General features: G+C 57.8%; 1 protein-coding gene and 1 long non-coding RNA gene across 9 annotated transcripts in view; one reads left to right on the plus strand and one right to left on the minus strand.

Moving 5' to 3' along the window:
* Window positions 1-8,710: 8,710 nt before the first annotated feature.
* On the minus strand, window positions 8,711-12,421 carry IRX5 (iroquois homeobox 5). The gene is made up of 3 exons (XM_057533443.1): window positions 11,667-12,421; window positions 10,190-10,595; window positions 8,711-10,029 (listed from the first exon to the last, which is right to left on the minus strand). Exons 1-3 carry the CDS (start codon window positions 11,913-11,915, stop codon window positions 9,233-9,235), a joined length of 1,452 nt encoding a protein of 483 aa, XP_057389426.1. The 5' UTR covers window positions 11,916-12,421; the 3' UTR covers window positions 8,711-9,232.
* A 1,499-nt stretch (window positions 12,422-13,920) lies between these two features.
* The window catches only part of LOC103017304 (uncharacterized), a 49,159-nt gene continuing 47,826 nt past the window's right edge, over window positions 13,921-15,253 (plus strand). For all 8 annotated transcript variants that reach the window (XR_009006081.1, XR_009006080.1, XR_009006079.1 and 5 more), the window contains exon 1: window positions 13,921-14,353. This is a non-coding gene — a long non-coding RNA (uncharacterized LOC103017304). The remainder of the gene's footprint in view (window positions 14,354-15,253) is intronic.

A 15,253-nucleotide genomic window follows, 5' to 3' on the forward strand; every position in this document is an offset into this window, starting at 1 on the left:
AAAAGGATTGAGGTGGGGGAAAAAAAAGCAAAAAACAGTCAAGGTGAGGCATTGAAAAAAAAAAAGAAAGAAAGAAATACAAAATAAATGCATGAAAGACCTATGATTGGAGTCCTTGTCCCCAATTCAAATCTGTTTGCTAGGAGCTGCTCTGTAAAATGATGGGCAAAGGAACATTCATTTTTGCTGCATTATGTGAGATCATTGTGGGCAGGCAGGCAGTCACTTCCAACAGGAGAAAGGAGCAAATCTTCTCAGATGGCAATTATTTAGGGAAGTAAACACTCCTTGGCAGGGGCAGAAGTCCTAGCACTTCCTTGCTGTTGAGTATCTGGGAGAGATGACATACTCCTAGCTTTTCCCTCATCTGTACTTCACACACAGAGTGCTGAGGAGGCAGTCTGTCCTCCAGCAGCTTTGGAGGAGGGCTAAGATATTTCCCGGCCCTGCCTAAAAATATCTCCCTTGACAGCCTGTCACAGTGTCTGAGACGCCACCATTCTAAATTCATTCCTCTCTGTTAAGGCATTTTGTTTCCAGGAGTTCTCCGTTAAAATACAGATATCCGGGAGATCTTAGCTTGGCTGAGACAGAGGGAGAACACAGCCTAGGAGTTAGGAGACCCGGGTTTCCGATTCGGTGCTGCCTATAAACTCACTGTGTGAGCTTGGGCAAGTCATTTTCACTTCCTGAACCTCAGTTTCTCCACTGATAAAAAAAAAAAGAAAAAGGGAAAGGAAAAAAAGGCAGAAATAAAAGGGGAGATGGGGTTAGAAAGGTCTGAGATCTCTGGTCTCAGGCGGCAGGATCTGTTCACTTCAGGGTTTGGCCTGGACACTGGATGACCAGCGTGTCTACGAGAGCAACTCCTTTGGGCCAAAGGGCTTGGGGATCAGGTCAATGAGTATCTTACTTCCCCCTTCTCCAGAAAAATTAAAAAAACTCCCTGCTCCTCCCTTACCGCTGGACATCTCAGCAAATGGCAACCCCATGCCTCTGGGTTTTCAGGCTCAAATTCTTGGAGGCATCTAGAACTCCACTCCTCTTATTCCCAACATCTAATCCATCAACAAAGCCTGTTGACACTACCTTCAGAATATGGCCCAGACCTGATTGCTTCTCCCCACTTCCCCGGCTACCATGCTGGACCAAGACCGCATTCCATTACCTCCCCCTAAATTCTCCATCAGCCTCTTAACTGGTCCCTGCCTCTACTCTTGTCCTCCCAGAGTCTCAGCTCCTCATATAGGAGGATGCCTTTAAAACATAAATTTGATCCTGTCTCTCCCTTCAAAACCCTCCCTCCCTTCCTCTCCCTCTCTCTCTCCCTCTCTCTCTGTCACATCATAAAATCCAAAGATCTCACCAGGACCTACGAGGCCCCATATAACCTGAACCTGGCTTTGCCTTGGTCTAATCCCCTCCCATAGAAGTCTTCTTGGTGTTGCTCAAACCTGCTCCCACCTCAGGATCTTTGCACCTGCTATGCCTTCTGCCCAGAACTCTCTCCCCTGGGATACCTGCCTGGCCTATTCCCTAACTTCTTCCAGGTCTCTGCTCAAATGCCCCCTCCTAGGGGATGCTTCCCAGACTGCCCTCACTCCAAGATCACACTCCCGTCCATGTCCTAACCCTACTTAATTTTTTTCCTAACACTCATCACCTGGAGATTGTGATAAGCCATTATCACACTTATTTGTTTACTTTCTGCCCACCCCTCTAAAATGTAAGCTCCAGGAGGGCAGGGACTTTGCTCTGTTCATTGCTGCATCATCAGCACCTAGAACAATGAACCTGGCATATTATAGATGCTCAATTATGTATGTTGCAGGAAGGGAAAAAAATAGTTTAAGTGGAGCTGCACTAATATGGAGGCCAACCAAGCCTCTTACTGGAGAGGTCAATGCCAAGGGCTTCCCTGTGCTCTGCTTCAGCAGGGCAGGATGTCCCAGGGAGGCAAAGGTAGAGCCAGTTGTTGGGAGATCTGTGTGGGGCAGTGTGCGGGGTACAAGGTAGGCAGGGGAAGTAAAGACTCCAAGCTGAGTTTATAAGTTTGTGGGCTGCAGGTTTTTGATTGAGACTAGAGGAAGTGGCTAAAAGGACTTGGGGACACATTCCAAAGGACAGGAGCCTGCAGAAAAAGGGTGGGTTATATATAAATGAGAGGAGGTCTGAACTGTCCTGTGAACTAACTTGAACTTCAATTCTGCCCCCATAGGGGATCCCAAGGCAGGTCCGGTCAGCTCCCCAAAGCTCGGCTGTGATCGGAGCTGCCTTCCCAGGCTCCCCAGTGTCCCCCTCCAATCAAGCCCCAGAGAGTGATGTATAGCCAGAGGAGGTAGGGAAGGGGAAGAGTGCTAAAGAGCAACAGCCGTTCTGGCAGGATTCTCCCCAAGTCAGAACCCAAAGCCTCAGTCTCTCACCCTCTCCCCTGCCCCCCAGGCCTTGGCTAGCATCTCCAGTGAAGTGAAGTGCTAAGAGAGCATGACCCTAATAACTGTATTGAAGGATGACTATCTGCCACCCACTAGAAACCTCACAAAACAGGGGTGGTACAGGCCCATTCTACAGAGGAAGCCATTGAAGTTCAGAGAGGTTATCTGATCTGCCCAAGGACCCACAGCTTAGTAAATTGCAGAGGGAGGTAGGATTGAGCCACCAAGGCCCAAGGACCCAACCAGTACACTGTAACGCCTCTGGACAACAGCCTACATCTCCATCTTCACACTGCCTGGGGTGCCCTGGTCACACTCAAGTCCTGGCTTCTAGGACGCTGGAGAGGTGCTGTCCGCCTCTGGGCCTGCAGCCACTGGAGTCCTGGCTTCCTCCCACCTCCACCCCCGCCTGAGCCGCTGGCCCGCAGGGGGCGATGGAGGCATGGCTGGAGCCCCCGCCCCAAATCCGAGGCTGGTCAGCAGAAAGCAGCTAAGGTCAAGGAAAGCCCCCAGGGCCAGGGCTGGGTGCAAGAGAAAACCGTTGCAGGCGCTGAACCCCCGGAGGCCGAACCCCAGCTGTGCTGAGCGCCGCTGCCAGGCCGCCCCGTGTGGACCGGAGCTCTCCAGCCGTTGTTTGATGAGCAGCGGCCAATAAATTCATTAATCATCATTTTATGCCTCATCAAACCCCCTCCAAGCCCCTCCATGGGAGTTACACAAATTAGCCCCTGAAAAGACAGTAATTTCAGTTTAGCGAGGTAAGTGCTTTCTGATGGGCTCCGCGCACAGAGCTCTCCTGACAAGCCAATCCATCAGCGCGTTGGGGATGGGACGCGGCCGGGCCGCCCTGACCAGCCGGGCCTCACCAGTCCCAGCCCTGCCCAGCCTAGCCTCTGGGGGCTACCCGGCAAGTGTCTCCGCCAAGGGTGCCCCCTTTCCCAGGCTCCTTTGCACCCATCCTCCGCAGTCTGTCTCGGCCGGCCTCTTGCCTTCACCCACCCAGACCTCCTCCTCCACCCTTCTAAACGGAAGAAAAACTTTGCCGGAAAAACCGAGGCCCAAACTTGGGGAACGAATTTGTCGAGGATGGCGGAGACCGACGCACTGGTGCTGAAGTTCTGAACTCCCGCCCATTGGAGCTGGGAGCCAAGCAGCCCTTTCTCCTACAGTCTGGATGTCCGGGTTCTGCGACCCTTTGAAACTATTGAAGGGTTGTGCGCATTGCGGGCATACATGGGGGGAGGGGGGGTTATCCACGCCAATCCTGAAAGAAATCCCAGGATCCAAAAGAGGGCCATCTGGGAACAGAGAAGGGTGGTCCTTCCATCTAAAGGGCGACTCCACCGGACCCTGGTAGCCGGGGGTTGGGGTGGAGGTGGGGGACGCCCCTGGCCTTTTCCACGTCCCTCCCGTCTTTCTTTCTGAAACCCCCGCCTGGGGTGAAAGACGACGCCTGGGGAGGGGAGCAAGAAAGGATTTTCTATCGAATGGGCCCGGCCAGTAGGACTCCAGTATGGAGAGTTGGGTAAAAACCGCAGAACACTGTGGCGAGAGGTTGGGTATTTGCAAGCGCGAAGCCGAAGCCGCGCCTTCTAACTTTCCCGTCCCTTTGCACAGAAAGCCCCAAGGGCATCCTACCCGGCGGGCAGGGCGCATGCAGAGGAGATGGACGAGGAGCCGCCGCCCAAACCGAGCCGACCGACCAGCGCTCGAGCGCCCAGCGACGCGCCTCTCCTTCATTAGCTTCCCCTCCACGCGGCGCTGCATGCCTCGGAAAATAAGTTAGCAAACGGGGAGCCGTTTATCTCTTTTATCTTGGGGCCTGATCCAATTAAATAAGTGCACATTTACATTTGCATCCATCAGGCGAGAGCTCTGAGAGCCCGGGGTTTGCTCGGAGCAAATAAAAGCAGATTTCACTGAGAAAAGTGGCGTCTGGGAGCGCCAGGCTCGTCCGGGCGCCGGAAACGAGCGCGGCCGGGAGGGCGGCCTTGGGGACCCAGGGTTGGGGCCTGCGGCCGATGGGAGGCCGGAGATCCCCAACGGCCCGGAGGGGCCGGCCAGCGCTGGGTGTGCAGCCAGAGCTGCAGCCCGGTCCCCGAGGCGATCGTGTTAGGCCACAACCTGGGTCCCACCTCGTGCCTGGGACCCAAGTCGCATTTAGCGCGAAAACGAAAAGGAGATTAGCTCTGGCCTGGTCCAAAAGGGAGACCCGTGGGGTGGGTGTAGGAACAGTCCCACAGCTTTGGCCACTTTGTGGGGGAGAGCAGGAGGCAAGATTCCGGTCGGGCCGATTTTCCTCCTATTCGGGGGCCGAGTGGCAAAGAAGGCGAAAGTCAGGTAGAGGGCGCGCCCCCCGCTGTCCCCAACATCCTTGCACCGGGGGAAACCAGCTGAGACTTCCCGTTAGCGCTTCTGGATGGGTAGAGGGGGACGTCCAGGTGAGAGCCTCCTCCTTTGCCACGCCGAGCTCATTAAAGGTGCTTTCGAAATAGGGTTTGAAGAATTCGAGGGTAGTTTTGTTTTGTTTTTCCTTTTCCTAAAGATGTCCAACCTACAGGCCAAAAGATAGAAACGATCTCTGGGGGCGCGGCTGCGTCGTAGACCCCCGACATGCCAAACCGCAAATTAAAACTGTGCGGGGCCCAGAGGTCGGGAGTGGAAAGGCCAGCAGAAACGGAATACCTGCACCTGAAGCGGGGCGGGAGTACCGGCATTGCCTGGGCTGCGCACCGCTGCGGCCACCCCCTCCCCGCAGGCTGCTCCAGCAGCCCGCGTATTTCTCAACTGCCTGCCGCCAGGTTTTAAAGGCTGTGCCCAAGCCGTGGCAGGAATCTGTAGGGTTAATACTCTTCCAGTTGAAGGCTGTGCTTTCCGAATCCCCAATTTTAACTGGGTCCTGGGTCCCAGGCCGAAGCGAGTGGGATGGCGGAGCAATTTACGTTTGACCCTCTTGGGGTCCAGAGCTAAGGCCCCGCTGTGGGTGGAGGGCATAGCTGGGTGTCGCCTAACTCCTCCTCTCTGCGAGCCGCGTGGTGCCCGGGGACCAGTAGGCGGCGCCCTTCCTAAACTGCATCCGCCTCCGGCTCCCTCTTGGGAGCGCAATCACATTCCTTTCACTTTGGGCGCTTTGCAGGGCGCTGTTCTGTGCCTCCGCCCCAGCTGGCAGCTTGTTAGGCGGGACAGGTGGGCTGGTAGGAACGGCCAGTTCTGAAACCGCTCGCACGACCACCCCAGCCCAGCCCCCAAACTTCCAGGCTCCAAGAGCTGTGCACATCTCAGGGAATGAGAGGCCCTCAGGGGTTTGCAAACCAGGAGGCCTCGATGAAGGCCCCTCACCCAGGCCGGGGAACAGCAGTTCGGGCCCTGGCACCCCGTTCCGAAGAGCGGGAAGGAGAAAGGGCCCCTTCTGCAGCCTCACCTCAATGCCCGAGTATGCGCCCTCGGGGATTGACTGGGCTGTTGGCTCCTCACCCCAAATCCCAGAAGCTGATTCGGCCCTGCACAGGGGGGTAAGGGAAGAAACCCAGCCGGTCCCCAGTTTGGCGCTGCCTCGTGGGGCTGACTGCAGGGACCCCACTCAGTGGTCCTGTGGCCTCTGTTGCCAGGGGTTCAGCGACTCCTAGTCCCCTTAGTGCCAAGCTAGGCTCTGCTTGGGGGCTGCAACCAGTGCAGCCAAGCGCAGGTGACAAATGCCCGCCCTACCCCAGCACCGAGGTGTATTAGGCGCTGCTTCGCATAACTTCCGCGCCCCAGTCCAAGTCTGCGAACAAACCCCTGACACACGCCGGAAGGTTTCCCCCAGCGCCCCTTGCAAGGAGCATCGCCTTCGACACGGCCCAAGATGCGGCCAGCCTGAGGCTCGTAGGCTCGAGGAGGGACTTGGGACCGTACAGACACGCATCTACTTCTGGGATTAAACGCGGGAGACATTTCCTAGCTGCACATACCTCGATCCGCCCAGCAGGCCGCCCCCAAACTGAGAAGTGTCTAGACAACAGAAAAACCACTGGCCACCGAAACCCAGCTCTGCAACGGAGAAAACCCTAAACTTAATCTGGGGCTTGTATTTAGGACGAAGTACGCAAAGAAAACCCTCGACCCTGCAGAGGCCAAGGGCAGGAGGGATGCGGACAGGGGGCAGCGATGTGGGCACCAGCCTTCCAGCCTCTGGCGGTTTCGCTGCGCAGCCGGGAGGCGTCTCGCGCAGCCCCTCGTTGGGGAGAAACGCCGCGGGCTCCCCGGTACGCAGTTCCCGTTCCCAGGCAGCTCCTGCGGGCATTCGGCTCCCAGCCCGGAGCCTCGGCAATCAGACCCGGGAGGCCCGCGCCGCGCCATTTGCATATTCCCGAGAACACAAGGAGGCCTACAATTTTCTTTTTAAAATCGTTGGGCAGGGTTTAGGGCCAGTGCTTCCAAATCCCGCAGAGTTGATGTCGTCCTTAAACTCTCTCTTAAGAGAAGGCGACTGGCCTATTCTTCTGACTTTTTTAGAAGAGAAGGTGACTCCTGGGGCTGCATATTCAACAGGGGGGAAAAAGCTGATTGTGAACCGGGCTGTCGGGGGGTGGATGGAGGGGGCTGGGGCGCGGGGGGTAGGGCAAGTCATCTCTGGAATTCAATTGTTTAAAAAAATCATTTATAATTAAAGGAACAAAATAAAATACGATCGTCTCATGCATATTTAATCATTCACACTTCCAGCTTTGAAACCATTTTCCCTGCGTGAATTTTCTCACTAATTTAAACACTGAAGTCGACTGCTGTTCAAGAAAACATCTGGACAATGCTGCTTTCAAACTTGTTTAAATTCGAATAAGCTAAAGGAGCCCCGTTGCAGGTTAAAAAAAAAAAAAAGTAGCAAAAGTGAAAACTCCGGTGAAAATTTGGGCTGTGTTTTAAAAAACAGGGTTAAAGTGGTCTTGAGTAGAAGTGCAAATATGTGAGTTTTGATTTAGCCTAATTAAACCGGTGTTATGTGCAAACACATTCTCTCTACGCTCAGGCTTGGGTTTAATAGAGCAAATTAATTCCCCTCGCTGGGGTATGTTTTTGCTGTAAAGCCTCCCCTCCCCCGACCAGTGAAAATTTCCCACGAAATTCCACAAGTCCGCGGTTCCCCATCTCCCGCGCAAAATGGAGACGCGAGCACCGACTGTGCTGGCGGGCCTCGGGCGCAGGGCGGTATCTCTTCCTCATGTGGGATTGAGACGCAACCTGCTTTTTCGTTTTGCGATGAAAGATGCGGGATTAGACGGAGAAAATAAAACCTCAAAAATACTTTTGTAGCTACTCGGACTCTTGAATCCGAGATGGGAAGAGTGCTAAAGTGACAAGCCTGATCAAGTCCACAACGGCCTCATTATCTAGGCAAACGTCCTCGAACTTTTGAATGCCGTTTGTCCAAAAAGGGGCTCTTGGGGGTGGGGCGGGGGGGCTCTTCTGGTCCGTTCGGGGCGCCCCTTGCTTCCCCCAAGCGCCTATGGCACTCCCTCCCCCACTTCCGCCCACTCTCTCTCCAATCTCCGACTCTGCAAAGTGCAGGCTTGTAATTCAGGACAAGTGTGACACCTACCTGTGAAAGGGGGGAACCGTCCCCTCGTTGGTCCCGCGGCCCCAGCCCCGCGGCTGCGCGGGGAATCTACCCGGCCGCCTACCACCCTACCACCCGCACGGTCGCGGATGGAACATTTACTAATCTAATCAAATCCAGCGAAGAGATCAATGCCCAATTTTGAAGGGGTAGAGAAGACAGTGACTTGGGAAAGCCTTCTCCTTGTCACCCCCTAACGCTTCCCGCCCGCATTAGCCCAGAGCACCTTTGAAAGAGTAATAAGGGCTAAATCCGGCATAAAATCGAACTCATTAGCAAAGTTCACCAGCTGATTGCTTTGCATAAAACACGACACTGATTGGAAGTAATTAGGTTAAGCAATGGAGCTCGGGTGGTGCGTGTCTGTAGCTGCCTTTGCCATCTCTTCTCCCTTCTGGGCACACACTTGGGTCTCTCTCCTCCCTCCTCCAGGGTCCAATCTCCCCACAGCAGCCCGCATCAGTGATCCAAATCTGCATTCCGGGCAGGGCCAGGTTCCCCGGGGCTCGAAGCCTAATTACTGTTTCCCGCTGGCACACTAGGTTCAGTGGAACCTTTCATTCCCCACTTCGAAAAAAAGCTGCAGTTTGCACCTTTTGTCCAGGGCGATGGACAGTTTACTGTGGCTTCTAAAAAGTAATGAGTGGCTCTGATTATGTTAAAATCTCTTTTAATTAAATATTTTGCATTTTACAAAGGCGGCTGCAGTTTCTTTTACCTTTTAAATCTAAGAGTATAACCTGTTTCCTTTCTGTGATAATACTTTAGCTCATACCCAGAAAAATCAATAGGTGTAAAAAATTAAATTAAACTTGTATTTTTAAACTATTAAACAGTTTTGGGGGAAACACAAATGTATATATTTATATTACAAAAAAAACATTAAATGCCTGTACAGGTGTCTTAATTTCATAATTTACTTCAAAGATATTGAGTTATCAATTTAAATACAAAAATGCTACATTAAATATACAGAATAAGATTTAATACAAATCCTTTTTTAAATTTTTCTTTTCAGTTGGTTAAGACATTTTTGTTTGTGTGTGGAGATGTTTACATTTTTATGTCATCCATCTCCAGGAACTATAAACTTTTTAGTAGGAGGGGTAGTTTTGTTTTTCTCTCATGTTGATGGAAAAATAACTGCCAAGGCCATGTTTTTTTTTTAATAAATTAGGAAAGTCCAGGACCGACGCAGCCCGCGTTAAATGTCGGACATACCTTTCTTCAATTCATAGGGAGAGTCTTTGCACAGGTCTAGCTGGGACTGGCTCCGCAACATTTTCGGGTCTTTAGCCAAAGCGTCCGCTCGGTTCAACACGGTCTGGTTTAATCCATTGAAATGCGAGCTCGGACCCGTTGTAGGGCCTGGCCCGGGCCCCGGGTGGCCGTGAAGGTGTCCGAAGGAGCCATAGTTCGTGTAGCCAGGATAGAAGGGCGCCGTGTAGTACAGAGGCCGGGACAGCACTGTCCCGCCTGGAAAGGGACACTGAGCCGAGGGCGAGCGCGATGGCGCCGGTGCTGGTGACGCGCGGCTGCCTCCTAGGGCTTGCCCGGTTACGGGCCCGGGGCACGGTGGGCACGGAGAGCCCTCGCTCCCGCCGCCCCCGTCCTTGACCTTGTCCGAGGATGTGGCGATCTCCGCCAGAGACCACAGTTTGGGCTTGGCGAGCACCGCCTGAGGCGGTGGCGGTGGCGGCGAGTGTATGACCGAGGGCCCTCCGGGACCGGGGGGCAGCTCTCCCGCGGCTGGGTGTGGGCCCGGAGCCGGCGCGCCCGAGGAGTAGTGAGGGGCCGGGTCCTCGGCCAGCCGAGCTGCCGTAGGCCCGGCCGGGGAGGGCCCGCCGGCGCGGGGGGGCCCGGGCAGCGCGTCGAGGCGGCCCTCGGACGGCGGCTCTTTAAAATCCGAGTCGCTGAGGCTACCCTCGGTCTCTCTGCCGGCGGGGGTGGGCGGCCCCTGCAGCCGTTCACAGCCTGAAGCCGTCTTCTGCTCTGCTCCTCCTGCGGGCGAAACCCAGGCGGTCAGAGGCGCGGAGGCCGCGCGGCGGGGCCCAGGTCCCCGCCCGCAAAGGCAAAGACCCCTGCCCTCAACCTCCAGGCCCTGTGCGCCCCCTCTCCAGTCCCCCTTTTGCTCAACGCACCCTTTCCCGCGTCCACCAACCTGCATCGGGGCCCTCGGGGTCGCCCTTTTCCTCGGGCTTCTGGGGCTCATCCTCGTCGTTCTTCTCCAGATCAATGTTCTCTTCCTCCTCCTCGTCCTCGCTGCGGTTCCGCGGCGTCCACGTCATCTTGTTCTCCTTCTTGAGGCGCCGGCGCGCGTTGGCGAACCAGGTGGACACCTGGGTGAGGGTCATCTTGGTAATGATGGCCAGCATGATCTTCTCGCCCTTGGTGGGGTAGGGGTTCTTGCGGTGCTCGTTGAGCCAGGCCTTCAGCGTAGCGGTGGCGTCTCGCGTGGCGTTCTTCCGGTACGCGGGGTCCCCGTAAGGGTACGAGCCCAGGGGTGCTGCGTACGGGTGGTACCCCAAGGAGCCTGCCATGCCGGGTGTATGGTCGTAGGGAGAGCCCTGCAGGGAACAGGCAGAGAGAAAGTGAGAGTGGGCCGCGGTCCCCAGTGCCACCTGGGCGACCGAAAGACACTTTCCCTGCGCCCAGGGGTCTTCGGGCTGCGAGGCCCGCACTCAGGCTTCCCCTGGGGTAGGGCTGGAGAGCTCAGACCCTGGGGCAACCCCTCCTCCTCCTCATAAGGAAGCGGGGGCGCCAACTCCTGAGTCCTTGGGGGCGCTTGGAGCCGTCCTGGCTTCCCTGGCCCCTGGTAGGCCCCCCTCTGCCCGGGAACGTCCTCCCCCCGTGCGCAGATCCGGCCACCGCGGCCGGGCCCTCTACCCAGAGAGAGGCCTGGGCAGCGGCGGCGACTCTGCGCTCCGCGCCCGAGTGGTTGCGCGTTGGGAGCAAGGGTGGTGAGCAAAGGAAGTCAAGGACTTTTTTTCCCCACAGAGAAAGGCAAACGAAAAGCTAAGCCTTGCCTCGGCACTCCCACCCCTCCAAAAGTGTTACCCCAAACCGAAGCCAAGGCGCTTTTCCAGAAAGTGCACCCGGCCGAAAAATCCCGGATGCACCGCAGCTCGCCCGACTTTTCAGAAATTTAATACCTCCAAATCGGATTGCGAAGATAGGATTACGGATTTGCAACATTTTGGAGGACTAATTAAAGGTGAGGCCAAACACATTTACACAGACTTAGCACGCTTCTGTTCAGATTTCGGGTCTATTTCTTTTGAACTACTTTCTCCAAATGGCAAAACCAAAAAAAAAAAAAGAAAGAAAGAAAGTAAAATGTGCAGGGCGGCCTGGAGCTCACGTTTGAACCAAATGCTGCTCTTTAATCGCAGCGACCTCTCCCCAAAAAACCCTTTCCGCCAACTCAGCGATCCGAGCAAGACGCGGCTCTTCTCTCCGAGCAACTCCTAAGCCCGAGGCCCGGGCGAAGCCGAGGGAGACAATCGCCCAAGTTTGCAGGGTCCGCGAGGCTTGGCAGGGGCGGTCCGCGGTGGAGCCGAGGCCCGTGTCCCCCGCAGCCCCCGACCGCCCCAAGCTGCCCCAGCTGCCCTCGCCCGCCCCGGCTCCCGCTCACTCACCACGTACGAAGAGAAGGCGGCGGCTGCCGCCGCCGCGGGGTCGGCGCCGTACTGGAGGTGCGAGTTGTAGCCCGGCGAGGGCGCCGTGAAGGCGGTGGAGCCGGCGTAGGGCGAGAACGCGGAGCCCGACGACGAGCGCCCGAGCTCATCCGTGCGGGGCCCCGAGATGACGCTGGTGCTGTACGCCGGGCACGAGTAGAGCGCCAGCGAGGCGGACGGCTGGTACAAGTAGCCCTGCGGGTAGGACATGGCCACGCACGGGCATGGGGCGCTCCGCGCCGCGGCCGCGAACGAGCCGGGCGGCGCCCTGCGAGGGCGTGCGGGCGGGCACCTGGTCTCCGGCTGCCCCGGGCCGCCGCTCCTCGGGCCCCGGCTCCCGGGCTCCGGCCCGCGGCGCCTCCTCGCTGGCTTCCCGCGCGCCTCCGGCTGCGGCCGCCGAGCCCGCTCCTCTGCGCGCCTCGCTCGCCCCGGCAGGGTTTTCCGCCCCCTCCCTTGCTGCTTTCTCTTTTTCCCCCTCGCTCTTTGCACTGGGGGGCTCTGCTTTTGGCTTCGCAAAGGTCCTGCCAAGATGCTAAGTTGGAAATTGAGGATTCTGACGCCTTGTGCGCGCCTGAAGCTCCTCCTTCGCGGGGTGTAGTCGGTGGGAGGACTGGCAGGAGCCTCTGGGCGGCCGCAGCCAACCCGGCCGCCAGGCGCGCCTCGCCCTCTCCCTCTTCCTCCCCGGCTCCCTCTCCCGCTCGCTGGCGCTCCCCTCGCCCCTCCCTAGTGCCCGCCTCTCCTCCGCGGCCCTCCTCTCCCCCCTCCTCTTATTTCCCTCCCACCCCCTCCCCTCCTAGGTCTCTCCCTCTCTCTCTCTCTCTCAGACTCTTGAGCGCCGGCCCCAGGATGACAAACACATCCCAGGCGCGCCGATCTCTTCCAACTTTCCTCCCCTGCTAAGTCGGGGTGGAGCGGCGGTTCCGACACAAGGCGGGCCCTGATGGCCGGTCCCGCCGCGTCGAAGCACAAAGGGAACGAGGCCGCGGACCGCGCGCCAGCGAAAGCTCTGCTTTCTGTACGCCGCAGTAAATCGCGGAGTTAGCGGATTTCTTGTTCGCCAGAAGGCTGGGCTCCAAGGCAGATCGCCGCCCACCCGCCCCTGGCTTCTCCCCCAAGCTAGGGGACCCGAGAGCGAGTTGGATACCCGGAATGAAGGCCCCTGAGAGAGCCGGATGGATGCCAGCGTCCAGGGCGCAGGAAGTCCGGGGTGACTGTCCCTCTCCGCCAGCAGCAGCAGGTGGGCGAGAGACAGGCCTTGGACATCTGCACGTCTCCGGCCCGGCCTCCCTTCCACCAACTCCCCGCCAGACGGCGAGGGAGGAGGCACTGGGGACCCAGTACTACGGGGGTAGCCTTTCTCTAGAGAGGTAGTGGGCAAGAGCTGCCAGACGGAAAAGCAGCTACATCGGAGTAGGTCTTCGGACTCCACTACACCCCCTCCCGCAATGCCTGGCTGCCTCTTTCTCGGGGCTTTGCATTATCCGCAGCTCGCCCCGCCAGGCCGGTGGTGGTGGAGAGTGCGGGTCCTCTTCCCCTTCGCACCCCCTCTCGCATCCGCCCACGCTCCACTGCTAACATTGCGGAGCAGTAGCCAACCCCACCACCGTTTGTTCAGCGAGGCGCTGGCAAGGCAAACACACACAACCGAGTGGCCCTTGCCCACGAAGGCCACACATTTAGAATACAAAACAGACCCTTTGCCTGTCTCTCCACACCGCGCCGCCACAAGCCACAGAAGCACTCGAACTCTGGGACAGACAGGGGCGCTGGTGAACCAGGACAGGGGCTGGCACAGTCTTGGGCACTCCGCTAGGGCCCAGTAGATCGGGGATTCTGTGGCCTTTTATAATGAGGTCACACGGAAGCCGAAGTATGCCTATACACAAAGTTTCCCTCAATGACTCTGACGGGAGAGATACACTTTTATTTCCTGAGCTCCAACCCCTAGCACACAAACCCACTCTCCACAACCGCACACTCTCCGCAGCGCGACTTCACGCACGCGCGCTGACTCCTCCCCTCCGTCAGTTCCCTCCAGGCTCCGCCCCTCAGGCGGACGTCCTCCTACAACCGCTCAATCCTCCCGGCCCCATCCCTCCCGGCTTTCACCTCTAATTGGACGCTGGCCTCTATTGGCTCCGCCCTTCGGCGACGTGATCCCGCTTTCCTCCAAGTAACGGCGCCGAGGGGGCGGGGCTGGGCGGGGCGACGGCGCGCTATTGTCATGGAGACGGGAAGCCGACGGCGGCGGTGGCGGGAACAGCCAGGCTGAGGTGGCAGCGAGCCGGCCGAGACTGAGGCGAGGCCGAGCGGCCTGGAGCGCGCGGAGCCGGCCAGTGGCGGCCTCTCAGGCAGCCAAGGGGCAGTGTCTTCCGGGGCTCGGGCAACGCCCGGGTGGTCGCGGGGAGTGCCCCGAAGCGTCCCCGCTCTGCTCGCATCGCTCCCGCCTCTCGCGGCCCCTCAGCTCCCCAGCGCCCTCCCCCCGGCTCCGCCCGCCGCCGGCTCCGCCCGCCGCCGCCGCCGCCGCCGCCGCCGCCGCAGCCCTTCGCGCTAAAGGTCGGTAGCGGCCCGCGCGCGCCGCCCGCCGGGGGCTCGCGCCAGCCACGAGGGAGCGTCCGCGGCTCGCGCGCCCGCGCCGTGGAGGAGAGGTGAGCCCCAGGTCCTCCATGCCACCGCGTACCCGCCCCGTTGCGGCCGGGCTTCCTGCCTCTCGAGCCGCGTCCGCGTCCCCTCGTGGACCGGACGGACGCGGCGGTGTCCCGCGCGCCTCCGTGGGCATGGGCCGCGTGAACGTTGGGCGGGCTTCTGGTGTGACGGTCCCCGGGCGGGCGGGCGTGGGCGTGTCCCCTCCATCCACGCGCGGCGGCTTCACCCTCTCGGCTCTCGTCCGAGATTTCTGAAGTGCTGATTTCTGAAATGGAGCCGTGGAGGTTTGTGCCACCGAAAATCTGAGTCTGTCAACAGAGACATTCTCATTACATCATCATGCCACTCTGGGCAGCTAAGCAACCCCCAGCACACACACACTATACTTACAAACCCCCCTCCCCCCCCCACTTCGTTTCTTTCTACTGTCTTCTTTTTGGTGCATGGACTGTAGAGAATCCTGCAAGATATTGAGGCATTTAGAATTTATGGTTCTGTTGCTGTGGTTGTCACCTCCGCTCTGCGTCAAATTTGAGACTCATTTCTTAAGGATGTCTCTATTTTCTGGTTTATTTGCACATTGATGGCTGTGATGCTCGGCTGGCTACGGCCGCCCGGCGTCTGAGATAGACTCGTGTTAATATGTGAAAGGGAAGAGCTGATCATTAGCGGGCAGACGGGATTCAGATAACATCTGGAGGGTTTTCTCCGTTTTCATGTGAAAGCTTTCACGTTTTTGCTGGTAAACCGGAGGTTTTAACTTTTAGTCTTGGTAGCAGTGACGATAAGGATACGTTCCCTTACTGTCCACCCGCCCCCCCCCCCGCCCCTTTTCGTCCTTTATTCATCAGCTTTGCCGTTTGGGAGCCTGCATGCTTTTAGAAGTAGTTTAACTCGTCTCT

The sequence above is a fragment of the Balaenoptera acutorostrata genome, chromosome 19 (assembly GCF_949987535.1).
Source record: "Balaenoptera acutorostrata chromosome 19, mBalAcu1.1, whole genome shotgun sequence".
Lineage (NCBI taxonomy): Eukaryota > Metazoa > Chordata > Mammalia > Artiodactyla > Balaenopteridae > Balaenoptera > Balaenoptera acutorostrata.